The following is a 17,347-nucleotide window of genomic DNA, read 5'->3' as shown; positions in this document are numbered from 1 at the left end:
TTTGCTTATAGCGTCAGCTAAATGAATGTGTTTTCTGGTTTGGTGGGGACCAGTAAAGACTAACCTGACCGCATTCTCACCTATATGACTCAACAAAGCCTCTTTTATCGCATATGTGGTTCTCCATAGCAGCGAGACATAACAGATGATTTTAGGAAGGGTACATAACGAGTGTGCGATGACGCCAGATACACATCCCTAGGGTTCTGCGCTCTACAGATCTCAATTGTTTAACTCATGACTGATTGGATCTACATTTAACTCAAAATACCCGCAAGCATGGACTGAAAGCAGACTGAGAAAACTCTCCTCATGACTGCGTTGCATGCGGTTTTTGACCTCTGTGTTATTTTTTTATGTCTGCTTTATCTGCATTCTGATGTCTGCGAGTCTTTTTTTATCCATTTGACCATTTTTGTTTTGTAAGTGTTGCTGACTCACACAAATGTAAGTGGTTTAATGCAGGTATGCTCCACTAGTTCAGTGCTGGTATTGTTGGCTGGGTTATATCAGTGGTACCAGATGGCTGATTTACTCCGTGCTGCTATCCTGGCCTGATTTCAACTCTTAAATGCTCTAGTTAAAGTATTAAATAAGACCAGTCTCACATTTGCTTACACATGACCCAATCCAGTGGGAACCGAAATTACATTTCCAGCAGTTTCAGTTTGCTGTGGTCTCAGTTAGAAGGGTCTGAGGGTCTTTGATTGGTGCTGTATTAATTATTAGAATTTGTGTCATGGACATGGGTCACTTTAGCATCTTTAACTGCAGTTCTAGCAACATTTTTTTTATATATTAAATCTAATTTAATGTGAAGTTTAATGATTTTTAAGAGAAATAATAACGTTATCAGTTTGCTAAAATAAATGCAATATGAATGTATTAGTTAGTTTGAGATATAAGGCAACCTGCTTATAATTTAAGAGCAATCTTTGTTGTTGTTTTTTGAGAACTATATAAAAGCTGACCTGTAGCCTTTGTGTAAAAGAAGTAGGCTAAATAAGCAATTCGTTAGTATATTTAATCTTATATCATAATCCATTTTAAAACTAAAGCCTTACACACTGCCAACTCGCTCCCCAAACTGCCAACATCTATCTATCCAAAATTACCTTCATTACTTATTTTTAAAATAGTAAGCATTTTTACAGAACAATTGTTCAGCTAAATGCTCAAATGTATTATTATTATTTATTTCTTTTTTTTAATCACTCTTGTAATCACATATGTTGTGTTTGCAGGCCCACCAGTCATAATGTATGTTGGATGACTTCTAAAATATGGGATCCACCTCAGTTTTCCAATGGGACGCGTTAAAGGACGTGTGTCCCTCCATCCTTCTGCCGCAGATCCAGCTTTTAGAAAGCAGGGGGAGCCTTGCTGAAAAAAAAACAACAAAACTACATTATTCTTTACAGCACATGAGAAGACTTCAGTATTTTCCTTCGCTTATTGAAGTAAATTAGACATATAAAACCAGAAATAGTTTATATAAACACGAGACGCCTTTTTAAACGCGGTAACTGTGTGTCAGTGTCCCCCATGCAGGTCAATGGTGCGGTCCAGTGGACAGGCAGATACCGTCCCGCATTGAGAAGCTGTATTCGGCGAACGGCTGCTGTGTGGTGGGCAGGGCCCCGGACCTGGGCCCCCCTCTTCTTCTGTCTTTAGTTTTCACAGCTGAGATTACACAAATTAGTGGGAATAGCGAATTTAATCAATCGTCGATCGTTTTTCTCTTTTAATAGAGCGCAACTGTTTGTTGCTGGTCAGATTTAAAGGGCTACTGCATTCGTGTGTGCTCAAAACTGGGAGTTCCTCTTTTTACGCGTCTCTTTTGGACCCTGTAATGGAATGACTGACTACAAACCATGAACAAAATGGAGAACAAGGCTCTAGAGAGCAGCTTTGAAGAAAAACTGACGCTGTCAGACAAAGGTATGTAGCCTACAACTGAAATTAAGAAATACGAACACAATGTCCATGAAACCCTAGCTGGGTAAACGCACGGGTTGTCAAAGGACACTGCATATTTCAGGGGAGTCTTCGTATGTACGCACAATTTCTGTAATTTTATAGTGTTTATTTACTGTATGACCCTATTAATATGTTAAAGGTGGATGTTTCTGTGCCGCCTGTCATTAAAAAACGATAAAAGTAGCGGCTCAGTTGCGCGTGACCTGGATAGCGGTTATTCGCATTTCTGTGAGGAAAATTTGTCGTGTAATTGTGAACGCTGTTAATTTGTTGTCCCTAGCATGATTCGGACAATATATACGTCGTTTTGTTCATTTGATCATTACTATGTCTCCAGGGGGCAAAAACATCAGTGCGTTTATTAAGAGGTTTCATAGGTCTAAGCGCAGTGCCGGTGTGCGCAAAAACAACCACGCGCACGACTGTTTACCCGCTACTGTACAGTAATTATCCAGCGCAAAATGAAAGCTCACAGCTTTTTCTGCTATCATCGTTAACCCTCCTGCTCATGATACAGCACTCAATGTGATCCTGCAATTACCAACTACCATTCTTAATCAGTATTTTTATATTGTTTGCAAGTAAAAATATATAAAAATACAAGATTAAGGTATTTGCTAGTGGGGTAAGAAAAATACATATAGGCCTACTATTCATCATATATCTTTTAATAAGAAGACAAAGATACTGATTAAGAAAATTTTATTTTATGATGTGCATTAATAGTCAAATAACATCTCTTACTTGCATTTCATGCAGATACATTTGTACTAATTTTCTTATACATGAAAGAGAGAAATTAGTTTATAATGTTGTATTTAAATGGATTCTGTATAATTGTTATAGATCTGTGGTTTAAACTCAGAGGTTGCAGGTTCAAATTCCATTAGGTGTGATTCGTGAACTATAGCTATTGTGTCCTTCAGCACATCATTTAACCTCAGGTTCTTGTCATAATGCACAGTAAGTCTTTTGAAATAGGATGCAGTCCCTTAGGTTTCACTAGAGTCCTCTCATAAATCACCTTTAATGGCAAGGTCAGAGCTTCCAGATGTGTGCTTGCAGGTAGACTAATGCCAATAGATCAGTGTGTGTGTTATGCTAAGAAAACATCCTAGTCATTATCTAACAAGATCTAAGTTAGAGAAGCACATTCCTGTCTCTTAGTATTCGCCTGGTGGATTTAAAATGTAAAATTCAAAAAGGGTGTTTTGAGCACCACATGTACACTTGTGCGGCCCTAAATGATAATAATGTGCAAAAGAGGAGGAATCTCAGTATTGTAAATGCATTCCTATGTGATGACTGTGTTAAAAACAGACCTTGTTCTCTTCATTTTTGTCCTGAGCTATAAGCTTCAGCCTAGCAACCATGATGATGAATGTTACATTGTAAAGCTCCTCTACTATAATATAATATTCTTGTAGCTCTTTAATAGCCTCATTCCTTCTTTTTAAAGGACCATTCAGTTCTGATCCTCCCACATGTTGTTCTGGTATCCGTTATTCACATCCTGTGAATGTAAAGCTGATTCTAGATCAGTGGCAGCTGTATGTCTCACACCTTCGTCTATCTGAGTCACAGCAGTGTGGCATTATTATTATCAGTTCTGATGGAGGCCTTGTCCTGCAGTCTAAGAGAGAGAGAGAGAGAGAGAGAGAGAGAGAGAGAGAGAGAGAGAGAGAGAGAGAGAGAGAGAGAGAGAGAGAGAGAATCCAGCAACATTGATTGCTTTGTAGTGAGTGTTTTGGGCACTGGACTAAGACTCTTCAAGACTGAACTTGTTCAAAAGGACACTGTTTCCCCATCACAGATGAAACGGTACGGCTCTCTCTACAAAGACTGCCAGGTTTACTCTCTCACACACTGGAAGACATTTTCTGTACACTGCACATTGAGATCTTGATTTTGTTCTTTTATATATCTTTGCTGTCTTGCAATAAAAACCAAGAATATTTTAGAGCCTTATGCCAGACGAGAACCTTTAGGTTATAAAACGTTTTACTCTCTAGTTCACTAGGATTGTATTTATAATTAAACGTATGCAATTTCAACAAAATAGCTATGTTCGTCAGCTAACGTTATTTTGGTGACGTATTTAAATCAGCAGAATTTGCAATAAAAATGTTCATCCATACAGCCGAAATGTCTCTTGAGAAAGTGCAGAACCACTGAAGAACCTTTATTTTTAAGAGTAAGCCCAGTTGAGAACATTTGTGAGGTTTATTTCAATCTGAAGGCTTTTGTCTATGTTATTAATGTATGACGTGGATATTCTCATTCTCAGACACTCAGAGCCACTGACGAAATATTTCCTGCTTTTTTTTCCAAGAGGTCTTGGAGGGTTGGAAATTTCAATATCTGGCCAAAGTGGCCAGCTCAGCAAGACTGCACAGGATTCTTGCGACAGGATTCATACATAGAATTTCATAATAATATTACCCAACAAACTGCTATAACAAAAAAAGCATGCTTTAAAAAAAATTCTGTCTAAAGCAAAGCAGGTTAAATAACCTGAAAAGCTTCCACAGATTTGAATCATCTAAATTGCCAAATCATATTGTTGTCATAACCAAAATTTGCTATATGATAAATATAGATCCAAGAAACGCAAGACATTTTTACTTCTGCTTTCAGTGGAAAATATGAGTAGTTTGTGGCATATCACCACATTTTGTACGATTTTATGTTGAATACATCATGGCAGTAAGTAAGTGTGTTGTTTTCTAATGTTGTTATATACAAGTAGACCAAGTAATGAGGGGATGACTTCTATTTCTGGAGGTATCATTGGCAAGGGCTGCTTGTCATAACCGTGTGGGAAGACGGAAAAGGAAAGGGAGGAGGAAGGAATAGAGAGCAGGGAAGCAGCAGCATGGAAGGATTTCATTTGAATGTGAGATGTTTGTTTCCAGAGGCTTGAATCTGAAGTTTTATGTGGGTGGAAGAGCAACAAGATGAGACAAAAAAAGACGAGACCTAGAGAGAGCTATAAAATCTGCCCGGAAACAGCTTGGATTGCATGGACAGAGTATGTTTTCTAATAATATTCATTTGCTGAATTAATATCAGAGATTGAATTTGCAAGACTTATGAGATAGCAACCATTCAGACCATCTTACCAACTAGAAATGCATTGTTATTATCCTTGTTAAAAATTCCTCTTTTTGACTGTATAGTCTTCTTGTTTTTCATTGTAAGTTCTGCAGATCAGTATTTTGGTTTCTGGTTTCTTCAGTGCACTAGTACATAGATCAATACATTGTCAGTGTTTAGTACAATTTTTCATGGTTAAGAAGTTACTTCACCCAAAAATGAAAATTCTGTCATCAGTTGTTCACCACAGTGTCGGCCCTAGACTTCTGGGGGCCCTAAGCAAAACTTTAAGGGTCCCCTGTGACTGTCAGTGCATTGATAAAAAACCCAAAATGACCCCCAACCTCTTGAACCGTTTTTTTTTTATATATATAGAGAGAGAGAGAGAGAGAGCAGGTGAAACAGTAATACAATAAAAAAGAAGAAAATTACAAACAATAGGACAAATACAATCTAAAAAAGATACAAATGAAACATCTCTAAAAATAATAGTTTACAATACAGAAATTGAAAAAAGTAATCAAATGTAAAAAAGAAACCACTGCATAGTCTCCACGGTATGAATTAAATATACATTGATTATATTAAATCTATTAAAGTTATTCAGTGAAGAGCAGTGAATGATTCTCTCTTCTTTCTGTTCTTTTATGAATAATAAATGACAGACAGCAGCAGTAAGATGCACACATCTAATATAAGCTATTGACAAGCATTTCATTTGGACACATTCCTACATATTTATGTGGTTTTTTTTTTTCAGTCAAGTAAAAGCCTGAAGCTCAGAGTAGACTATACTTGTCCATGTTTTGCTCCATCTCAGAGCTCGTGCACAGAAAGCCTCCTTCGCAGCTCAATATGATTTAAAAAAAATCATAATTTGTATCGTGCAAGTCCGGTAGGAGACTGTATATTACACGTTACATGATTTAACTTATTTGTATAATACGTAGGAAGGCTTTAAAGGAAAGGAACGGAATGTGGCATAATGCTTTCATAATCGTTGGAAGCAAAAATCAAAAACGAAACAAAAATGATATTAATCGCACAGCCCTATAGGCATTAAATCATCTTTGAGAGCAAATGGCAGGGTTTGGGGCTCTACGCAACTTGCGTACTTTGCTATAGGGAGGACTTTCATTTGTGTTCTGAAAAAAAAAATAAAAAAAAAAGTCTTACGGGTTTAGAACAAAATGAGGGTGAGTAAATTATGACAGAATTTTCATTTTTGGGTGAACCATCCCTTTAATTATAAGTTATCCATATAGATAACCTCAGAGATCCACAATGATTTGAGTCGTCAAACAAGAGAGATGTTTAAAGGTGCTCTAAGTCATGTCACGCGTTTTTTAGGCCAAAACATTTTTTGTCACATACAGCAAACATATCCTCACTATCCGCTAGCTGCCTGTCCCCTGAACACACTGTAAAAAAACGCGGTCTCTCTAGACACCACAGGCTCCACAAACGGAAACAAAATCAAACTGGACTCACCCGCACCACGAAACATAACAAACAGTGCTCCAGCCAATCACTGGCAAGAAGTATTTGAGGGTGGGGTTTGGGGAGTTAGTGCGCGTGCACGTGAAGGGGGTGTGGAGGAGAGAGAACAGAGAAGCATGAAGAGGGAAGTTTGAATTATGGTCGACACACGACCAAAGAGACGACGTTCCGATGAACAGAAAAACTTGCAAGAGGGACAAGGATAAGGAACGCGCAAAGTCCCGAATGACGGGATGAGGAGGAGGGAGGGTCTAGCCAGCCTCCGTTTTGTTTGACAACAATTCGAATGTCAACAAGAAGTAACGTCTCCCGACATCGCTTAGAGAACCTTTAATAGAGTCCAATTTTTGCATTCTGCTTTAGTTTTATACAACCGTGGGAAGTTTAGGAAATGCACATCCGGCTCTACTTGGACACTAGATGACCTGGATGTCCTTCTTTCCTCTAACATCAATAACAGACTTTTCAATGACCTCTTAATAACCTTAAACAGCAATAGGCAGACAATGAAGTCATTTTAACATGGAGATACGCCATCATTTGGCAGTTCTTTCCACTCTGTTTACCCTAAAGCTCATAATGATGGTGTGCACTGATGTTTTAGATCAAAAGCATTTCTTTTTTAAACTGACAGTGTGCACTATGAAATTAGAGATTAATCATCTTCTGCTTCAATGATGAGGTGTGGCGTCTGCAGGGCCGTGGAAGTCAGGATCATGTTTTTGTTGGCAAAACTGTTTTGTCGCAGCAGCTGAAATGCAAACAAAGTGAGAATTTGTGTGATTAGATCAAGTCTTCACTGTTGCACAATGACTTCTCTTGGCGGCAGGAAAACAGTGGAAATCTGTCTCCATCTTACGTAAGCGGGGCGTGTGAATTCCTTTTGAGTCAGAACATGAGAAAACAGGATCTCCTCAAGGACAGAAGATTTTAAATGAACCGGAATGAATTTGTGTTTACCAAAACACAGATATTGTAAATGAGGTCAAACTTTGAATAATTTCAGAATAATGCATTTCATTGTTGGTGTGCTGAGAAAATGTTTGTAAACGGTGGTTATATATGCTAATTTATGCAGAAATGCAGTTAATTTTTCTGTAATTAGAAACAACGTTACATGCCCAGAGTCCATTATATTCAAGCTTGTGGCATTCTAGCGAACTTTACTCAGCACTTTCAGTTTAGAGTATGTTGGTTTGATTTCTTTCATCCTTTCAGACCAAAGGGGATTTTCAGACTTCTGTAATCTCCTAAACTTCTACAGAATAGTGGAGAATTTAAAATTCTTGCTGGTTTTCAAAGCTTTCTTTTGCTCTGTAAATCCTCTTACATAGTGTTTTCTTTGTTGAAGTGAACTTTTAGAGTTTGTTCCAGTGGTCCGTGGGCTCTGTTTATTTTCTTACGCCTTGTCTACAGGGTTGGTGGTCTCTATGTCGAATCAACAAAGTGTGGTTGTTGAGACTCTGGTTTGCCTGGAGTCCTGGACTATAAAACATTTATAATTTAAAATATGTATTAGTTTTTCTGATTATTGTGTCCAACAGTATTTTACTGTAATAAAACAATAAGCCTTTACAGGTTGTGCTTAAAAGGTGATTTTACCAGTTAAGTTTTGTTTGGAAAAGCACAATGCCTAAAACCATCTTAACTGTGGGAATATTGAATGTATTTGATATTGTAATATTGGTTTCATTTTATATATATAATGATCTATTTCACATCCTTTAATGGCTTATTGCTTTTATCAAACATTTGTTTAAATTTGAGAGGTGAAAAGAAAACATTTTGTAAATGTGGTTTTATTTGGAACTTTCTATGAATTTTTTGTATCAGGGTCAGAATTTAACCAGGACTTAGAAAATGACAATGCAGATATTTAAAATGGGCCTGTAGTGAATTCCTCTGTGTTTTTTGTTTTTGTTTTTTTGTGATACTTAACTTTTAATAATATAATATTTTGTTTTGTTTTTTATTCAAAGCCTACTGTGTATTATTTACAGATGCTATTCCATTGTGATGTTTATTTTATTAATTTTAAGTAACAGCCATAATTTGTCAGATTGACAATTTATTTGCATTATTTAAAGGGGGGGTGAAACACTCAGTTTCAGTCAATCTCATGTTAATCTTGAGTAGCTATAGAGTAGTATTGCATCCTTCATATCATCTCCAAAAAGTCTTTAGTTTTATTATATTTATAAAAGAAAGATAGGCTGTACCGAGTCTTTCCGGAAAAAAACGAGCGGCTGGAGGCGTGCCGTGTGGGCGGAGCTAAAGAATCACGAGCGCTGTTTACTTGCTGTGCTGACGCGCCGATAGTTAACAACACACAGACATTTGAAGCAGTTTTACTCACCGCCTGCGGTTCCAACGCACGACCGTGAACCTTTATTGTTGGGACTGCTCCATCCTTAAGCATTAGACGATCTGCAAAATCCGGCGTCGAACTGGGCCTTGTTTATAAAACAATCATTGTCGAAATGCAGGGAACAAACAAGAATACTTGCACAACTCCGTTGATGCTCTGGAAAAACAAACTCCATCCACTGGTCCCTTAACGCTGGGTTCTTTGGGAATCTGTGCAGGGTCGTCTTGCCCTGGCAACCAAAAACACACTTCTTTCTTTGACATTGTGCTAAAGCCGAGCACAGCGCTTTGGTGGGCGTAAGTTACTGCTTTCGCTCTCTTGCTCTGGTCTACGAGTGCGCGCGCGCCCTTCCGTGAGAAGTGCCCTTAGGACCCGTATAAGGAAATTCCGCTACATCTGACGTCACACAGGCCCATACTCGAAAAAAACTTTCCGAAACTTGTGACAAACCGGAAGGAGTATTTTTGGCACAGAAATACTACATCAAACGTACAACTTTATTTTTGAAACTTTGTCCATGTTTAGCATGGGAATCCAACTCTTTAACAGTGTAAAAAACTCAGTATGCATGAAATAGCATTTCACCACCACCCCCCCCCCCCACCCCTTTAAATATAAAGTATTTGATGTAAATGAAGCGACATTCAGTGTTCTACACTCTTTTTAGTGACATCAATGGTTCCATGAAGAACCTTTAACATCCACAGAACCTTTCCATTCTGCAAAAGGCTCTTTAAAGTGTAAAAGGTTCTTTAGATTATCATGATGTTCTTCACACTAAGAAAAAACAAGAGGTTATTGTAAGAAATGTTCACTGAAAAGGTTCTTTGATGAGCCAAAATTGGTTCTTTTATTGCATTGCTGCAATAAAAAAAGCTCCAATAAAAGCCTCTGAAAATCAATTTAAAAAGGTTTATTTCTGGCCCTGGTTTGTATATGTTGAACACAGTGTGTGTTAGTGTCAGATGCTGTTGTTTAGTGTATGCTAAGGCTGTTGGCATGAACTTTGTGTGGTGCACATATGAAGTCTCAACTGGTTCACCAGCAGCTGTAGCCATCAGTGCGTCTTTGACGAGAGACATGAGTGTTTAAGAAAGAGAAAACAGTCGTTAGCATGTGCTTGTGTGTGTGTTCGCACACCCCGTCCGTCGCCTGTCCCGCTCCAGTGTGGTCACAGAACTGGCCTACTAATATTAGCTCCGCAGCTGCACAGTGCGTTGGCCCCTTTGCTCATCATTATTGCCACATAACACTGATCTAGAAACAGCATTGCCACACCTTAAAGTGTTTCAGCAGTCGTAATATAATCTAAAACAGATGCTCTATGCAATTGCTAAGAGAAACATCTATTATGATGTGGTGGGAGAGAGTCTGCAGCATGTGTCGTGATCTCAGAAGGCGTTTCCTGCTGGGAATGAGTCACATGACTCAGAATTTCTTGGGTTCTTTCCCTGATGTTCCCACATCTGCTTCTGGTGACCTTCAAAACGATTCTTGTGTCGCCACAGCATGTGCAGCAGGACGGCTGATTAACACTTTCCCCCGAGTGTGTCTGAATATTTATAGACACGGTCATATGATGAATGTAATACTAGCTGCTCTTCACAGAACGCTGCCTGATCTTCTGTTTTTATGTTTTAAATATCGAGTCATGGTGGCTTGGGTAGCCGCCGGTGTCATTTCCGCATTCATCTTGGCTCGGGAGAGACAGGTTGTCCGTCCTCCATTAAATGACCTCGGCATCGAGTGGCTCCTAATGGAAGGAGCGTGCAGGGAATTACAGGGCCATTTCCTCCTAAACACTTCGCTTTTTGCTCTGTTTGGCTGCATTTAGACAATTGCTTTTTGTTTAGCAGGTACTTTACTCTAAAACAGATTACAGTGCTCTAATTGCAGGGTGCACCTGGAGTAATTTGACCTTTCTCAAGCGGTTTGCTCAAGGTGAGAAGGTGTATTGGTCGTTTTATTCATCCTCTTGTTTACAGAATCAAAACACCTGACGTCCAGAGATCTAACCATCTGATTCACAGTCCTTATCACTGGATTTCATTATTATGACTTTCACAAGCCGTTTAATACTGTGACATGTCAGAGAGCATTTACTCTGACACTTCTGCCAGGATCAGCTGTTATGACAGACAGCATCAGTTTGCTCTGTTTTACATATTTATATCTGTCCTCTTCTGCTTCAGTGCACAGAGACAGCTAGACATGACACGGACAGTCCCAGATATACACTTCTCTACACCCATGTTGTACATTTTCAATATTTTTTTGCATGAATTTAAACACGCACAGTGTATGATTTGGGGCACGATTCTGCTCTCTGAGTCTAATTTCGGGTAACATGAATTTTGTCATAGGGCAAATGCTGCAGTAAAAAAAAAAAATTATACTAGCTTGTATGAAGCTAGTACCACATAATATTATTCATTTCGCCTCTTTTGTCTATATATTTTAATTATTATTTCCATAAAAAAATTATCATTCAGTTACACATACACAAAATTAATTCTATTTATCAAAGAATCATCACTGCAACTGTTTTGCAAATTGATAATAATAAGAAATGTTTCTTGAGCAGCAAATCAGCATATTTATTTGTGTATATATTTTTTATATCACGTAACACTGAAGACTGGAGTAATGATGCTGACAATTACTTTTAAACTGTAATCATATGTCACAATATTATTGTTTTTACTGTATTTTTAATCAAATAAATGCAGCCTTTGTGAGATTTTTGTCAATTTCACTCCTTAGTGGATTGAGACTTCAACTTGTGATTTCATGACACCTTTAAGAACGGATTGTTTTTAATTAATTTACGTTACATGGGTTGGCCAGAGCTGAGAGTACTGCACTTTTATTGTTAGCAGAAAACATTGAATTAGCCAAAACATTCTGATGAAATGTGTTGAGCTTTCGGTAGAAATGGTTGTGTGTGGGCGAGGACAGAAATGCTGTTTTGTGTACGGCTCTTTAAAATGATTCTGAACCCTTTGTGCATGGGATTTTTAAGGGGTCAATCTATCCCTTTTATTTCTCAGAAGTCCACTTGGAATTTTAGTGAAGGTTTACTTAATATTGTATATATTGTATTATGTTGCACTTACAAGATTACAAAGACAGACAACTTTATTCTTTGTGATAACATAATGCACATAGCCTTCCTGTAGCTCGAACAGTAGAGCATCTCACTAGCAATGCCAAGGTCATTGGTTTGATTCCAATGAAATACATGAATTGAAAAAGATGTATTGCTTAAATGCAAAGTTGCTTTGGATAAAAGTGTCTGCCAACTGCATATATTTAAATAAGCAGTAAGTTCAGAAACATGTACTAAGAAAGTAAACCCTTTGACATTTCATATGTGGCTGAAGGCAGCTGCCATAACATGTAGACGGATAGATGTGGGTCACTGCACATATAAACAAAGTCACTGTGCCGACATCCTTCACGTCCACACACATAAGACATCCTTTATGTCTACACATATAAACACACAGTTTAAGTAGGCATCTGGATGCTCTTTCCATTAAACCACTCAAGGGGAGCTTTAATATAGAAGGATAAAAATCACTTAAAGCGGCTTATCTCATTTTTACTGATCTGAGGTCAAGGCTTTTGGACATTTGCTGGGAAAAAAACCCACATAAAAACACAAAGAACTGTTGAAAAATGGCATATTCTGAAATATAAATACAATGTATTTTGAGTATCATTGTGCCCTGAATGAGCTGAAGTGTTTATTGATGCTGATTATTTCTAGATGATTGATCTTGATCATCACACACCAAACAAGCACGAAGCGTCTCAGTTGGAGACCAGTTAGCAAATGATGCAATACTATAACGCTTGCGGGTGTCGTGGTTTAAAGCGCTTGCCGTTGTTCTGTTTGTTGTGTCTGTAATCGGGGAAACCGTTCAGGTTCTTATTGTTGGATTGAGAATAATTTTGTTTTGTGCCATGAGCTGTCTAGTTTGAAGAACACCTTTTAGCCGTGAAGTCGGTCTTGCGCTACAATCTCACAGTCATATATCAAGATATAGGCCGTTTCTGAGTTTCCATTTGTGCAAGTGTCTGACTTCACTGAGGGGGAGAGATGCAGAGGGTTGTTAAAATATTAATAGTGTTTGGATGATTCCAGCACTCGTCTGGCTCCGTGTGTGTGTGTGTGTGTGTGTGTGTGTGTGTGTGTGTGTGTGTGTGTGTGTGTGTGTGTGTGTGTGTGTGTGTGTGTGTGTGTGTGTGTGTGTGTGTGTGTGTGTGTGTGTGTGTGTGTGTGTGTGTGTGTGTGATTGCAGATGTGGGTAACCCAGTTTATCCAGCATGTTGATCAGCGAGACAGATTGCTGCCACTCCACTGGATGCTTCAGAAGAACCCCAAGAGAAACGTAATTCTGTTGCTTTCATTACTCTGTTTTGTATTTCTAGTGCTGTGAATGTTTTTACTTGCATTGCTTTTGAAGTTATCTTCAATTCTGTGCTTAGCCACGTCACATGGCAAAGACCATATAACAATACAGATGTTCAGTATTAGACATGTAGAAACAGGTGTTATGGTTTAGGTAGCAGTGATTTGCTGCAGAGTTATTTCTTTATTTTAAAGTAAGTCTGTTTTTGTGTCAGGGCTACTGAAACACTGAGATCTTTATCATGTCATATTCCAGCTTTGTTTGGAACGTCAAATATACACATTTTCACATGTTTATTCCTTCTGTAGCAGAAGTATAACTAGGTCATTCTGAAGAAATGGTGCTATTCGTTCCTGAAATTTTCAGGAAGATTATTCATAAACTGTTTCAATACAAATTCTTTGTATTTAATTTACTTAGTAGTAATTTGAATGGAGTAAATTCTGGTAGTATCACTTCGTGTGCCTTGTGGTAATTGAAAAATATTAATAACCTACACTACCCTTCAAAAGTTAGGGGTTTGTAAGTTTTTGTCTCTTCTGCTCACCAAGGCTGCATTTATTTGATCAAAAATACAGTAAAAACAGTAATATTGTGAAATAGTATTACAATTTAAAGGGGCTATATGCAACTGTTTCCCCAAAATAAACGTAACAATAGCCTTTTTATTTGACCATGTATGACTCAAACATCTCCTGATGAGCATACTGACACCTTGTCAGCTCACAGTGGGTGCACCTATAAGCCATATTAGACATTCTCTGCCTGTATCCTATTTTTCCTATTTTCTGTCGGGTCGGATTTTTCGCGCGCTGTCTGCGGATGTGACGTCAAGCGCGTTCATGTTAAACGTTTCAGATCACTCTGCCACCACCGCTAGTCAGCAAACAAACTTAGTTTCTCAAACAATATATGTATTTGACTGTTCTTACCTCTGTAAACATAATGTTGACTTCTTTGCAGCGGATGACTTGTGAAGTGTGCACGTACGAGAGCGAGCAGAAAGGAAGAGCAGTTCCGTTTTTTGGCCACAGGTGTCAGTCGCGAGTTTAAATTTCAGAAAAAAGCATATAGCCCCTTTAAAATAACTGTTTTCTATATTAATATATTTTAAAATGTAATTTGTTTCTGCGATGAAAACCTGAATTCCCAGTCTTCAGTGTCACATGATCCTTCAGAAATCATTCTAATATGATCATTTTTCAAACATTTTGGACTATTACCAATGTTGAAAACAGTTGTGGTTATTGTAAGATATTCATATTTTCATTTTTTTTTTTTTTTTGTGGAAACCGTGGTACAAATGTTTTTTCAGGATTCTTTGATGAATAGAAAGTTCAAAGTTTATTTGAAATAAAAATCTTGACTGTCCCTTTTAATCAAATAAATGCATCCATTCTGAGTAAAAGTATTAATTTCTCAGATAAATCTTCTCGACCCCAAACTTCAAACTCTAGTGTATATCATTTTTGTCTTCAAACATGCTTACATGCGTGACTGAAGGTCATGCTAAATAGTTGATAATAACCTAGCAAATATTATCACATTTTTCACAGTCAATATTTTTGTTCTTTGTCCCCCCCAAAAAAATGATGATCAAAATTATTTTCCCCTCCAACTTTTGAGTCTAACAGGGCAGAAGTGTGTAAGCTTTTATTTGTTTTATTTATTGTGCATTATTTTCTGATCAGTACTAAATTTGTCAAATATTGTGACTCAGTGTGATCTTATTAATTATAGATCAGCATTAAGTCACTGTGACACAAACAGGCAAAAATGACAGCGTTTCCTGAGAATGATCCATGTGGAAAGACTGAAATGAAGTTTATCAGCTGCAGGACACTACAATTAAATTATTAGCAATACGTATTTGTGGCATTTTCAAGTGTAAACAGTAGAAGAAATATTCTGTGTCCTTGTTTATCTGCGCCGCTGCTCTCTGACGGTCGTGTGCCTGTGTTGTTCTCTGTTGCCATCCACACAGACTGTAGAGACGCATGCCACACATGCCTGAGGTCCGGCTGACCCAGATCCACTCAGCCTTGTGACTTCCCTCTGCCACGGACGGGCCGCTGACCCACTTCACACCATTGTGTCTGTTAAGCCCTTCACACTAGTGCAAAAAACACTGAACTCTGTGCATTTACAGCTGTGTATTTAAAGCATCAGGGCTTTCAGAGATAACCACGTGTAGGAAAGGAAAAAACACGAATAGGATCTAGTAGGATAGGAGTGAGATTTAACGGAGAACAAATGGACAGTGTCTTCACTAGAGTTTCTGAAGAGATCTCAAATTGCTCAGTTTTGATTGATTTCAAAATGTTTTCATAAAGTTAAGAATAAATGCTCTGAGTTATGTATTTCCTAACACAATGTACTAAGCTGTCTAGTTTCTATTGAATTTTAGGAGAAACATCTACAACATGCTTCACTCCTTCACTGAAAACTGAAAATAAATCTTTGAATTCTTGCACATGGGAACAATATAAGTTGACGACACCGTAATGACTAAAAGTTTTCTAAGAAGTATTTCCTACTAAAGCAATGCACTATTTGACTGGTAAGCATATCCATAGCAGACTGGTGGGAGTGGCCTTGGACGGCAACATGTCCAGTGCATTATGGGTGTTGAAGTTTTCTTACCTATTTGGCAAAACTGAAGACAATAAAAAAAAAAATCTCTGTTTTCTCTTGTCAGGTTGTAGCATAGATTTCAAAAATGTTTTCGCCTTTCTACTGGCAGCCAAGTTTTATTGAAATACCTTTTTGCTAGCGTTGAAGTTCCCCTTTAATTTGTGAAGTTTTCCAATAAGGACCCAAAACAGTGTCGTGTGACTTTTGCTCAGATGCCGTATTTCTGTTATATTTATAGTTGAAAGAGACATATTTTGTGGTGCCTGTTTAGAAATGTCTGCTTTTAGTTTTCAGACTTCAGACTTTTTGCTTGGTGGATGAATACATTATGTCTGACAATAAAGGAGAGACCTGAGCCATATATTATATTATATATTAACTTTTATTAATATTTTGCATTAGCTTTTATTTTTTTATTTAATTTTGTATTTTTATTTTTACTGTAGTAATTTTATTATGTGCTTTTGTCATTTTTATTCGTTTTTTATTACTATAATGGTTTAATTTATTTAAAAATAAAATTATTTTTCCACTTAGTAATTTTAGTGCTGCAACTTAAAATATGGGTTCAGTTTAACTTTTTCCATTTGATATTTATATTTTGTTTTATTTCAGCTTCATTTAAATGAACAAAAATGTTTTAATAGTTTTATAGTTAACAATAATAACCTTGCCCCACTTATAGCAACAATCCAAACCACTTTAGCAACAACTTAGCAATACATAGCAATACAATGCATAGCAACACCCTGGCAACCACCCACAACACACTATCATGGTTGTGAGTTTTGCATGAAAAGATATAGCCTAGTTTTTATAGTTTGCATTTTTATATATATTTTTATATATTTTTAAAGAGTTTCAGCTCCTTTTATGGCTGATGAGGGATTGTGGGGTCTATTTTTACTGTGAGCTAGAGGTGAAACTCGATCGGGCTGCAGTGGACCTGGCAGATCAGTGTCTGCCCGTCACGTGAACTTTTACACTCATACGCAGGTGTGTGTGTGTTTAGCTCACTGCGGTCAGGTCTGCCGAGACAGTGATGCCCTCTGCTGTGGCTATAGGACTGCTTGCATGAATCAGATCATCAGGGTGAAGATTCCTCCTTGTGGCCTTTTCTCTGAAACACTAAATGTATTGCAACACAAAGCCTGTTAGGTCAGTGAGATCTTTCTCTTTTTTGCCACAAACGCCAGACCTCTCGTCACTGTAGTGAGATATTCTTTGCTGTGTCTCAGATGATCTGCCCAGACACGTCCTAAACCCTGTGTATGCTTTAGTCTCGGGTTTACTGCTGTTTTTATCTCTTTGTCCCTCTGCCCAAACATTGTCTGATCCCTGGATCACATGC

The 17,347-nt window shown here is 37.7% G+C and overlaps 1 protein-coding gene across 4 annotated transcripts in view; it reads left to right on the top strand.

Annotated features, from left to right (window-relative positions):
- The first annotated feature begins 1,574 nt into the window (after nt 1-1,574).
- Nucleotides 1,575-17,347, top strand: part of LOC308697741 (uncharacterized protein) — a 40,142-nt gene continuing 24,369 nt past the window's right edge. For 3 of the 4 annotated variants that reach the window (XM_081377251.1, XM_081377249.1, XM_081377248.1), the window contains exon 1: nt 1,606-1,941. In XM_081377251.1, coding sequence (XP_081233377.1) covers nt 1,875-1,941 — 67 coding nt within the window. In that variant the 5' untranslated portion in view covers nt 1,606-1,874. Of the gene's footprint in view, nt 1,942-17,347 lie in introns of all 4 variants that reach the window. The other variant, XM_081377250.1, reaches the window with a different exon arrangement.

Source organism: Scardinius erythrophthalmus, assembly GCF_964197995.2.
Source record: "Scardinius erythrophthalmus genome assembly, chromosome: 10".
Lineage (NCBI taxonomy): Eukaryota > Metazoa > Chordata > Actinopteri > Cypriniformes > Leuciscidae > Scardinius > Scardinius erythrophthalmus.
The sequence above is the reverse complement of the archived record's forward strand: the minus strand, read 5'-3'. Positions and strand labels throughout refer to the sequence as shown.